Raw genomic sequence first — 13,022 nt, 5'->3', positions numbered from 1 at the left:
ATTTAAATTCTATTATTACACGCCTTTTTGGAATTCTTAATTCTGATTGGCCAGTCACAACATTTGCAGGTTTATTATTCCCAGTTATACAACTGGGCTGTTGAAATACTTTATTAAGGGTGTCACGATTTCAATTTTAAATCGATTCCTTGATTTTAAATCAAAATCGATCGAAATTAAGTCACAACCTCGAACTTCGAATTAAAAAATGGTATCGTCGATGCTGCCACGCCCCCATGTCACCTCTGATCGCTTGCCAAGCTTTTGTAGTGCAAACGCACATGTGGTTAAATGTGTTCGAACAGCCACACGCGACCGCCTTCTCTCCGCCCATTTATCTAATCTGAGGTACTGAACACAATGTTTTACGTCTTTTCTGACGAACACGGTGTACAGCGCTATTTTTAGCCTTTCGTTAATAAAACTAAAGCGGCTGATCTTGCAGTTTCATTTTGCAAGCATGTGAAAGTTGCGCAATCTTATTTCATCAATTGCACTGAAATACCAGAGAAAGCTCAAACATATATGCATGTACAAAACACTGTGCAGCATGTTTACTTACAACAAAAGCAGCAGACTCCGACATAATATTAGTTTGTGTCCATATAAACTCATCATTACTCCCGCTCAGGTTTAAATGACAAGGTGCAAAGTACTGACAGGAATGTTCATCTGACAGGAAGTTTCATTTTATTAGGTATGTGCGTGTACCATATTTTTCCATTGGCAGCACAACTAACATGCCAGGGCATCTCCAGGTTCAAGGTCAGATATATATTTCTTAAAAGTCTAGTCTAAAATTGGCATAGCATTTTTGTGCTTTCAAAAAAAAAAGGTTAAAACCGAGAATCAAATCGTATCGTGACCTTAGAATCGAAAATGTAATTGAATCGAGGATTTGGAGAATCATGACACCCCTAATTCTGATTAGTTGAGAAATGTTCCATGGGCATGCATTATTTTTCGATAAATACACACCTGACCTCTTAAAATAACCACCAGAGCAATGTCTGTGGTAACTGTTGTATAATTGACTCCACTTTGCAGCGTGCCGCATTACAACCTCACATTATTTTAGAAATGTTAATAATTTAATGGCCCGTCGTCAATTATTCTTTGCATAACAACTGCTCAAAATTAATAAAACACTGTAACACGGATGCGGCAAATTGTTTTTACAGGTACAGTTAATATTACACAAAACTTACAAAATAGTACACAATATGTCTTTTCATAACATATATGATATTATATTTACCAATGATTAAACCAAGTAGCGATAAAGGGACACTCCAGCTCCTCTAGAGTTAAACATTTGATTTTTCCCGTTTTGAAATCCATTTAGCCGATCTCCAGGTCTGGCGCTAACACTTTTAGCATAGCTTAGCATAATCCATTGAATCTGATTAGACCATTAGCATTGTGCTCACCTTGCTGCAGCAGGCGCAATAATATTACGCAGCGCCCGAAAATAGTCCCCTTGTTAACTTTCAATAGCAGGGCACTATTTTAAGGCACTGCGTAATATCATTGCGCTTCTTGCAGCCATGGTACGGCAGCAAAGTCCTTGATTATTACGCCAGAATGAGAGTATAGTTCCTAGACATATCGGCCTTGAAAATTACAACTTTTGATTAAACTGTCGTTTTTAGTACACAATGTAACTACAGAAGAGTCAAGTTTTAAATAGTTGAAGGTCTTTGGTCATTTTTGAGGGCGATGGTAATGGTCTAATCAGATTCAATGGATTATGCTAAGCTATGCTAAAAGTGGTACCGCCAGACCCGGAGATCGGCTGAATGGATTCCAAAAAGGTAAAAATCAGTTGTTTAACCCCAAGGGAGCTCAAAAAAGTGGAGTGTCCCTTTAAAACATTTAAACCATTGTGAAATGCACATTTGCAGTATTTTTTGTGATTTCGATATCTCTTTCAACACAATACTATAATGTCCGTTTAACAGCTGCACTTGTTTGTGCACTAAATGTGCACATAAAACCTTTTCTCACAGTGCTTTTGCAAGCAATTGGATATTGGACGTGGATCTGAATGGGGGTTAGGCATGCCAGAGAGGGGTGTGTGTGGGAGCAGATTATCTTCCAATGCACTTCAGCAGTGCACATCTGTCCTTTCTAGACATCATTATAGCTCTTTAGAGGCCGAGTGTGAGTCACTCATTAGTAGAAGAAGCTTACAGGGACCATCACATTCCTCTTATCGGCTCTTCGTGCTTATCAATTGTCTGTGGGCAGCGATGGTGATTTGGTTCCTTGCCTTGTAAACAACAGCTGGGCAAACTGCGGCAGTCTTGAGATGTTCCAGCAGGTTCAAATGTCACTTGCCGAACTCCGGGACCTGATGTTGCTCTTTGTTTGATCTACTTGCTGTTTCTGCGGAACAAACAGTTGGCTTTGTGAAGAGCATGATTGAAAAGCAAACACTGGGATTCCTTTGCAGTGTGTCTGTGTTTGTCTGTGCTATCATTTATTTTGGCAAGGTGATCTCAAGACTTTTAAAGGTGGTGAGTGACCTGAGAGTTTGAGCAAGTTGAGATATGAATTTTCCAGGCGAGTTACTGTATATAAAGGCCCAATAACATAATAATCTGATACCCCACGTCTTCCCATCCTCCAAAAGAACTAGTATACGAAGAAAGCAGATGTACCAAAACGTTTGAATTGATATTTCACTTTTTTGTCAATTTTGTCAAATAGTTTTTTAATACTATATTATCTCCCTTTTCCCCCAGTGCTGTCATATCTGTTGACGTATTGTATATCTTGGCACATGTCTTTTTGCTGAGTCTTCTCAGTAAAAAGATGCTACAGATATGAATGAATAATGACAGAGCGTCTCATTCTCAGAGGACTCGAGGGATGGGGAAGCAGTCGACAGTCAAACCAAGGTTTGCTGAGCAACTGCGATTGAAAATAATTTGCCAGTCAGCGCTTTCCTTTTGCAAAGTCCCAGGATTGTTGTTTCAGAGTGTTAAGTCAGGGGAGAAAGGATTTGGGGGGAGATCAAGTTATTTATATTTGGGAGCTGGTTAAATGGGAATGGCGGCCATGATGGAGATGTAGGGAAATAGGAACTGGCAGACTATGAAGACAGAAAATGCCAATCATGGCATGTTGCCAAACATGTACACAAATGTAAAGATGATAAGATTGGGGGTTTAACTAAACAAATATAAAAAATGCGACCCTGCCTGTGAAATCCAGGCTAAAGTCTCATAATCTTATTGTGAGATTAGAACCATAAAAGTTTCATTTCAATAATTGATTTCACTTTAATTTCATGACCATAGATTTGAGAAACGATTTTATGTAGAAAACAGTAAATCACAAAAATGACTTTAGTTGGGTTTTCACAGGCAGGGTCGCATTTTTGCTCAAAGTCTATATCCAGACGTAATAATTTGTACTAGATCATAATAAAGTTATAGTATTGGAAAAAGTTAAAGTATAGTATAGGAAACCAATTTAAAAGAGTTGAGCATCTTAAGCAAACTTGGCTTTATCAAAAGCTACAGTTAAAGGGACACTCCACTTTTTTTAAAAAATATGCTAATTTTTCAGCTCCCCTAGAGTTAAACATTTTGATTCTTTCCATTTTAGAATCCATTCAGCTGATCTCTGGGTCTGGCGCTAGCACTTTTAGCACAGCTAGCACAATTCATTAAATCTAATTAGACCATTAGCATCGCGTTAAAAATAACCAAAGAGTTTCGATATTTTTCCTATTTAAAACTTGACTCTTCTGTAGGAAAAATATCAAAACTTTTTGGTTATTTTTTAGCACGATGCTAATGGTCTAATCAGATTCAATGGATTGTGCTAAGCTATGCTAAAAGTGCTAGCGCCAGACCTGGAGATCAGCTGAATGGATTCCAAAATGGTAAAAATCAAATGTTTAACTCTAGGGGAGCTGGAAAATTAGCATATTTTCAAAAAAAGTGTAATGTCCCTTTAAGACTATGATTTTATTACCCCTCAGGGGTGTGACATAATCTCTCATAGATAAAGTATTTCCTGAGTACCAGCCCTGTGTTTAATCATAGATTAACTTGTTACCTGAGGCATAAAAGTTTATCTGTCACACAGATTTTTGTGTATCTATCATTCTTGTATAAGGAATTTACCACGGTAAATTACCACCACTGCATATATAAACACACGCTCACGGATTGTTTACGGATCATGACACCGGGGGCTGTTTTGCATGCACTTTGTGATATGTCCGATATGCATTTTTGTCCAAACACAACACAAAGGCATGATATTTATCTCTCCCTCCTTCAGTGGAGCCGGAGGCTGTTGTTTCTGCCCCTCCTTTCTGTTTGGAAATGCTGATTACAATCCCATAAATTGTGGTTTTGGGTGTTTTGTCTGCAGGTGGCTCAGAGCTCCAAAGTGTGGGATGAAGTGCCCTTTCCAGAGGATTTAGAGGAGGAAGACGACAAGCTGCCGGGAGGTTATGTGGATGATGAAGAATACGATGGCTCTGGAGGTGAATTTCCTTAAGATTTTTAAAAAAAGATTCAATGTGACAGTTTAAAAAAACATTTTTTTTTCCCCATTCAGAATCAAACAGTGGAGATGGGGATGGAAGCACTCCGGAACCAAACCAGGTGTACCCGGGCGCAACAAGTGAGAAAATATTCCTGTGTCTATCCTATTGAGAGGAAGTATTACTTGATAGTAGCAACTATAGATAAATCTATAAGTATAAATATTAAAAAGTTGAAGCAGTGGTGGACAATTGGAAAGTGCAGCTTTTAAAAAGAAGTCTTGCATTAATAAAAAAAGAGCATCAATTATCAGTTGTTAAAAGAAAACACCACAGTTTTTCAACATTTTACTATGTTATTATCTTAACTTAGACAAATTAATACATACAGGTCGAAGTGTTGCAAACTAAGTGCTCTTCCGCCATACAATATAGTTCTCATTTTTTTATCCGCTTAAAAATCGACACGTTTTATTTTGTGCCACCATACTTACTGGTGTAACTACTCATGCAACAGTCTTTAAATAGGGAAAACATGGAAGTGTTTGGTGGCTTTTAAATTAAATTAAAAAATTTAAATTTCTATTTGGATCCTAAGTAATGAACTGGGCTAGGCTAAATGCTAACACATTCACAATGCGCTGTACAAAGATTAAGTGCATGCATTGAATAAAAGTAGGTATATTAATTTGTCTAATTTGAGATAAGAACATAGAAAATATTGAAAAACAGTGGTGTTTTCCTTTAAAGAATGATGATATTCTAGGGGTGTGGCTATGTGAAGTACTTGATAGATAGCCTTTGCACATGCGCAGTAGTTGGAGAAAACTTTGAAAAGTGTTTTTTTTTACAATTTGAGGTACAGTATTGTTTATATCAGGTTTAATTATTGTTCGTAACTTGCTGATTTTATTTTGACCTTATCAGGCAAGAATAAATATACTATTCTGGTCCTCGCCCATTCAAGTAGATAGGACTTGGTCATATAGTCGCAGAGTGCAATGACTTCCTTTAAAGAGACTTTAAAAATAGCCATGTTTCATATCACTATGATATAAAAGATGTCTAAACAGATTCTGCTGTAAACAGGAAACTGTTTAATCATCTGTTGTGGCATTATTTAGAGTTGTCGCATATGTCTGAATTGTGTCTCTGGCACATCCTGACACTCATCTTTTTTTCTCAGTGAATCAGGCGTTGTCTCGTCATAACAGGGCCCTTTAGATCTGTGTCAGAGATTTAAACAATGCAGATTTCTCTTTTCACCAGATGAGCAATTGAGGTGTAAGCAAAGCCCAACATGTGAAAGCTTGCAACAGATAATACAAACAGTAAAGTCAGACTAGTGGTTTCCCAAACTCCTGTGATTTAATTCTTGCCTTTTTTGATATGTGGAGATATATAGCAGACTTCTATTCTCTTTGAGTGAGCACTTTTTTAATATTGTTACGTGTTTGTGTAGATGGACAGTATGTCATATAGTTGGGTCCAGTCTGATCTCACAGGAATTCAAGTTGGCTAATAGGCTTTATGCCCAGCTGCACTACTTCCTGAACTTCAGCCAGCTCCTTGTTTCCTGTCTGCCATTATTGGACAAACTGATTAATCCAGGTGTGTCTGATTATTGTTGTTGTGACTACTGAGGTCAGGCACACCTGGATTAATCAGTTTGTCCAATAATGGCAGACAGGAAACAAGGAGCTGGCTGAAGTTCAGGAAGTAGTGCAGCTGGTAATAAAGCCTATTCGTATGCAGTGAATCGTACAGTACAAAAATGTATGATTATTAAGAAACCATAATGAACCCCCACCCCTAACCTCAAATCAATTCATGTAATTAGCCACTAGGGCTGTGCAAAAATATTGATACAGCGATATTTCAATCTCTAGTATCAATCTAAAAAAACCATCAAATCCCTCTGTGTGCGTCAAACAACCTCCTCCGCCGCTGCTGCTGTAGTTGTTGCTGTCCAGTTGTCTTTCATATACGGCCATTCGGCCAATGTCTCAGAAGTTAGCGGGAGTGAGAAAATGGCAAAAAATTTAAGAACGCCTGCAGCTTTCAAAGCCGACGTGTGGAAGCACTTTAAAAGTAAAAAGTAAAAAAAAATTCAGCTCTTTTTTACATTTTGATCAAAAAAAGTTTTGCAATGTATCGCGATACATTGTATGGTGTCCATGAATCGTATTGTGAGGCCCTTGCCAATACCAGCCCTATTAGCCACCTCCTAAAATACATATGAATCGCCATGAGATTATAATTTTTCATTATATTTTTGTAATTAAATAAAACAATGCTCAGTTTCTTTTAGTATTCTGTTTAGTAAAGGCCCCATTTTGGTTTATGCAATAGAGCTGGCATGACCCCTAAAAGTTGTGCAAATTCTGATGATCCCGGTTTAATTTGAGAAAGTTACAAAGAGCGTTTTATGAACTTATGAAGCAAAGAAATCTGAGTTAACGGCACAAATTTGATTAGTAGCCTATATATAGTGCTGGTTGTCAAATATTGTGAATTAAAATGAAAGGTTTCTTGATTTAATTTGTTTGAAATTACATTTCCTAGATGGTTAATGTAGTCTCAGACTATTGGACTCCGCTAAAAATTGTAATCCAGTCAATTAATTTGATGTCATATTCTGAAAGTTCTCTGACATCGAGTCTCTTTTTTTTATTATTCAGACCTGCATAATTCAGATTGGGTCTGATAGTGTACGAGTCTAGGTGTCCAAACTGGTGCATTTCTCCCCCCTAAAGTTTTCTATCTTTGGAAATTTTCTTCAGAGTGACTTTTGCTTCTCAGCTTGCCCTTTTAAGAGTCAGTCTCGGTCTTTGTATTGCATGACATCATGGTGGAATGAGTGTTTTGGTAAGAACTTTGCGTTCTGACACCTGAGCTGGATTCTCAAAATAGCACCGCCTGGACACCTCCACACAAATATGTGAAGCCCTAATTTAGAAAGAGACATTTCTGCTGTAGCTTCAATGTATTCAAAAGATGGAGTGCCAGAAAGTTAAAAATGCAACTATGAAATGTTGGATCTCAAATACTGAACCTGATGGTGTGTGTATTTTTGGTAATACAGGTAATATGCATCGGCCGGTATGAGATTTTGGCATGATAACCTTAAGGAAATACACCATGGTTTACAGTGTTGCAGTATTGCCATTGTCGGCAAAAAATAAGGCCTTAAATTATAATATTTTTTCAAAAAAATTATAAAAATTATAAAATTAAAATGTATTAATATTAAAGGTATTGCGGAGGATTTTCTTTTTCCGGGTGGATCATCAAGACTATTGGTCCTCCTAGTTGTCAATCAGGAGTGTTGCCGAATTGCATTTTTAAAAAAGTGGAGAAGGCGGTTCTTTTCTAAAATTCGAGAAAATCTTCTGCTACACCTTTAATATTAAATGTAAACATCAAATCAATTACATGACTTAATTATTTAACTTAATTTTGTGTAACCATTTTAGTGGTTTTGAAACCTTGACATTTTTTAAAACCTCGGTATACCTTGAAACCGATAACCAGCCCATGCCTAACAGGTAATTATAACTGTTTGTGTTAGTAATATTATGAGCTGACCACTGTTTTTTATATAGTTATATAGTTTCGGTATGTTCAGGCCTAAATTTAGCTTGAAGTATCCCACTGAGCTGAAAATGGGGCACAGGGGACATCAGATGACCCTGTGATGATCTTTGAGGTTCACCATGTTACATGTTGGTTAGTTTTGAGGTTTGTTTCAAGTCAGAATCCCTCTATTTATTCAAGCAGATTTCCAACTTCTGATCTTAGTGAAGTTGACAGACTCATGCATCAGTTTTCTAAGTCCAATTATTTGCCAATTTTACATTCTTATTTAATAGTCCAGTGAAGAGCAACAAGTAATATAAAGAAGGGGCAATAAGATTAAAAAGGGACCTCAAAAACTGGGGCATCCTCGGCCCCAAAACACTGCTTACAAGGTTGCTCTTACTGACCAAATTAACTAGTACAGAATTTTGCCTATACATAGCTGTGCACAACACAGCCTGTTATATTTTCGACTTTATTTATGGGTCTGGAGAGGTTTACATTATGAGTCAGTGGTAATTCCCCCATCTATGTGCGGAAGTTGGTTCTCCAAAGCCATTTATAGATCCGTGTCTGATGGCACTTGGAAAAGGAATGTTTCCTGGAGTAAAGTATTTGTGGATGTCCAACCTGTGCTTTGTCACAGAGGTCTTTGTGACCACCTTTCCTCCCCTGTCAATGATGAGAGTTATGTCCTTCAAACCCATTACACAGCATATCCTGTTTTTGTAATGCATTTCCTTGTCCTGTACGTTTACAAATGAGACATGCAGCATTTGAGGTCTTTAGTGTGAAAAGTTAAACATTAAAAGTTAAAATATTAAAAGTTTCTGTTTTGCTCCAAGAAAATGTAACATGATTTTTTTATTTTTAGTTTACTTAAATGCTGACTTTAGAGAGAGATCAAAGAGATCTAGTAAGATTTTTGTTTCGTAAGACAGATCTTAAAGTTCTTGATTCATTAGAGCGTTTGAACTGCATTGGTTTTAGCTATTGTGGTTAAACATCTGTGCTGGTTACCCAACGGTTGTTGGTTTAAACCACAGAAATGATGATTTATGAGCTGGAACATTTTTGAGGTGTAACCTATGGGTGCTCTTGGGTACTGCCTGTAAATTTACTGTAGTGCACAGTACTGTATATTAAAATATCATACATTTGGATGTGATAAGAGGGCATTTGCTTAACAACCAATAATTAAAAGGTCAAACTGTCATTATTTTAAAACATGATTTATAGCAAGAACATACCAGTATATGCATTCGAAAACTGTAATATCCAGCATTTTTTCTTTATCAGTCCCAAATCCCATATAAGAGGCTTTATCTTTTATCTGAGCCGCTGTGTATTCCTGACCTGTTTATTTATAGCCTGATAAAGATGTAGAAGACACTCATTCTTCTTTGATTGAAGTCTTCAGGAGATTCACAGGCCCTCACAGAGACCCTGAGCGTTGGGTTATACAGCCACTTCAAACTGCAGGGGCAAAGGTTAGCACAGAATACACATAGACTTTCATTTAGAAAGCATCGCTGAAAGATCAGTTTGGATTGAGGCCATGAGAATTTTTATCTCAACACCTCCACATGGCATTTGTGTTTGATATGTTTCTCATGAGGTGAGAAACTCAAAGAACCATACAGTATTGTCAAATGCCCAAAGTATGTTTTTATAATCGCTATTACCGTAGCGAGATATATTAAAATCACCGAAATATTAAATGTGCATATCGTAATGATTCTCGCGAAATTAGACTTATGAGGTGTCATGAAACATTTTGATAAAAAAAAGTAAATGCAAAGTAAGAGTATCAAAATAAGGAACATACAGTTTCAAACATCTCTTCATGTACTATTTTGTACATGATTTCAAATGAGATCATACAAACCAATTTTGTTGTTTTTTCACATTTAAGGGGGAAATTTTCATTACCGCAACGTGTCCATGACTGGATTTGGGTTCTTTGACTTGGAAATATTTATAATTAAAAAATCTAAAAAATAAAAGCTTCAGTGCATGTTATACTATAAACATTTACGGTAAAGGAATGTGGTATTTGGTGATCATTGGTAAATGTAGAGACAATAATAAGGAATATACATGCGTCCAAGAAAATTTTTCTCATCCTCCGCAACAATTTTCAATCATTGTTTAAGCCCTTAATGAACTAACATTTAAAAAAAAATGTTGGAAGGGACATAATTGACTTTGATACTCCCTAGATGGCTACCAGGTAAGCAGTTCTTACTTTTTCTCTCCAGATAAAAGTTGAAATTTTGTTTGTCATAGTACCTAGACAACTTTTTAGTTCTCATTACCGAAACATAAGTTTGTAAATGCATATATTTAATGTAATAACATGTTGCGGTAATGATAATTTTTGATAATAATAATCTAAAAAAAATTTAATTATTCTATAGGAATATTTTTAAGTCCTTTAAAAATAATGGTTATAGTAAATTCAGACCTTAATCTTATATGTGCAAAAAAATGGCTTTTAAAAAAAACTTAAGTCTGGATTTCGTGAGAATCACCCACATCGGAAACGGTTTGCAAGAGTGCAATACTTTTAATACTTCACAAAGTTTCATAAAGTATTACGACCTTAAAGAGCCGCTAACCTAGGCGTAATAAATGTGACATCACATTGACCCTGTAGGGAATCCCCAACAGCCTGTTTTGTGTGAATTACACAAAGATGATGTTTCTGCACACACACTGGCGACTCATTTTCTGCTAGAAACACATTTGAAAGATTTTAGGTTGGGGGGGCTTTAAAACCTTCGAGGCCACCCAGCTTGTTCTGGTGCTGATGTGATGTTGTGTCAAGGCTGTGAAGAGGATAGTTATACGGCAGGATTGGGAGACATGGAGAGGCAGCTGCGGTTATTTTTGTCTTCGTGCTGTTGTTGATCTGCATTTCTAGTGACCCGTAAATATTCTGTAAGAAAGAGAGAGCAAAGAATTGGGGGAATAAAGAAAGTCTTGTAAACAGGCAGCGATTTTTAACTAATCCTGACCCCATTCATTTGTAGAGGCTTATGGAAAATTTCTGTTCCGCATATGATATGTTAATAATATTTAGGATTACACAGTTAGTAATATTTTTTTTTTACTTAATTTCAGGGGTATTTTTACGATGGTTCTGTTCAGTTAAAAGCCCGTCTTTTAAACCACTCCTGGCTTCCACATAAGCTTTAATTTTCAGCCTAAAATATTGATACTCTGTTATGGAAGTAACCTAACCGTTGCCTTGGAAAATCTTTATCCACCTCCATTGGAAAACTGTGCTTCTTTTCTCTCACCGGACACATTTACAGTCACGAATGTCCTTACAATATGAAACAGAACATATTTGAAAGTCATATAGATTATAACAGATTGTTATAACAGATTAATGATGTAACAGATGTCTTCACAACCTGATGATTTAACAGATTGGCTATTGTGTTTAGGTTTAAGTTGATTAACATACAGTAGAAGAGGGTTTGAACTCATTTGACCACTTATGGAAACATCATTGTTTCTTATCACAGCTCAGCATTTTTATTGTGCTTCAGGGGTTTCCTGCTCAACACATCGAAACGTCCGTAAAAAATTACCGGCCAATCTTTTGGGATTTATAAAGCTTCTGGGTTTTATTTCCGGTGGCTAAACTAAATAAATGATAACTATTGTTTAAGTGATCAAAAGAATTAACTGAGGGAGTGAGTAAGAGAGAAAGACATACACAGAGAAAGATATAGAGAGAGAGTGTGCTGGCTCTCATTTTATCTTTAAAGGAATAAAGGGCGACCGCTTTGTATCTGTGATATCACAGTGTGGGCTTTGTAGTAGGGAATTGTCAGTAGCAGTTCAATACATAAAAGCATAGTTTCCAAAATGTCGCTACTTTCAACTCACAACTTTGATTATGATGCAGGATTGCTTTGAAACTGTGGATAGCTCATTAGCAGCACATGGTGTGGGGTGAAATCTCTCAAATTAACGTTACGGCTTGGCTTAAACTCTGTGAATCTACAATCATTCATTCATGTTTTTTGTCTCTTTTGTGTGAACGTAATACATTTTGGTCATTGTGCTGGTCTTTATAGAGCTGGGTGATATTTCAACTGATGTATTTAATGTCGGCGATGTAATATTAAAAAGTTTGCCTTTAAAAGTTTTCATGTAATTAAACTAGTCTGGCAATCCATTGATACATATGTATATATACATATATATATATATATATATATATATATATATATATATATATATATACATATATACATATATACATATATATATATATATATATATATATATATATATATATATATATATATATATATATATATATATATATATATATATATATATATATATATATATATATATATATATATACACATACATATATATATATATATATATATATATATATATATATACATATATACATATATACATATATATATATACATATATACATATATACATATATACATATATATACATATATACATATATACATATATATATATATATATATATATATATATATATATATATATATATATATATATATATATATATACATATATATACATATATATACATATATACATATATACATATATATATATATATATATATATATATATATATATATATATATACATACATATATATACATACATATATATATATAAACATACACTCGCCTAAAGGATTATTAGAAACACCATACTTATACTGTGTTTGACCCCCTTTTGCCTTCAGAACTGCCTTAATTCTACGTGGTATTGATTCAACAAGGTGCTGAAACCATTCTTTAAAAATGTTGTCCCATTTTGATAGGATAGCATCTTGCTATCCTTGATGGAGATTTGTGGGATGCACATTCAAGGCACGAAGCTCTTGTTCCACCATATCCCAAAGATGCTCTATTGGG

General features: G+C 35.5%; 1 protein-coding gene across 1 annotated transcript in view; it reads left to right on the top strand.

Annotated features, from left to right (window-relative positions):
* The window catches only part of hspg2 (heparan sulfate proteoglycan 2), a 130,961-nt gene that overhangs the window by 35,671 nt on the left and 82,268 nt on the right, over positions 1-13,022 (top strand). Inside the window, exons 2-3 of the mRNA XM_073875297.1 lie at positions 4,393-4,507; positions 4,582-4,647. Coding sequence (XP_073731398.1) covers positions 4,393-4,507; positions 4,582-4,647 — 181 coding nt within the window. The remainder of the gene's footprint in view (positions 1-4,392; positions 4,508-4,581; positions 4,648-13,022) is intronic.

This window comes from Misgurnus anguillicaudatus, chromosome 13, assembly GCF_027580225.2.
Source record: "Misgurnus anguillicaudatus chromosome 13, ASM2758022v2, whole genome shotgun sequence".
NCBI classification, from domain to species: Eukaryota; Metazoa; Chordata; class Actinopteri; order Cypriniformes; family Cobitidae; genus Misgurnus; species Misgurnus anguillicaudatus.
The sequence above is the reverse complement of the archived record's forward strand: the minus strand, read 5'-3'. Positions and strand labels throughout refer to the sequence as shown.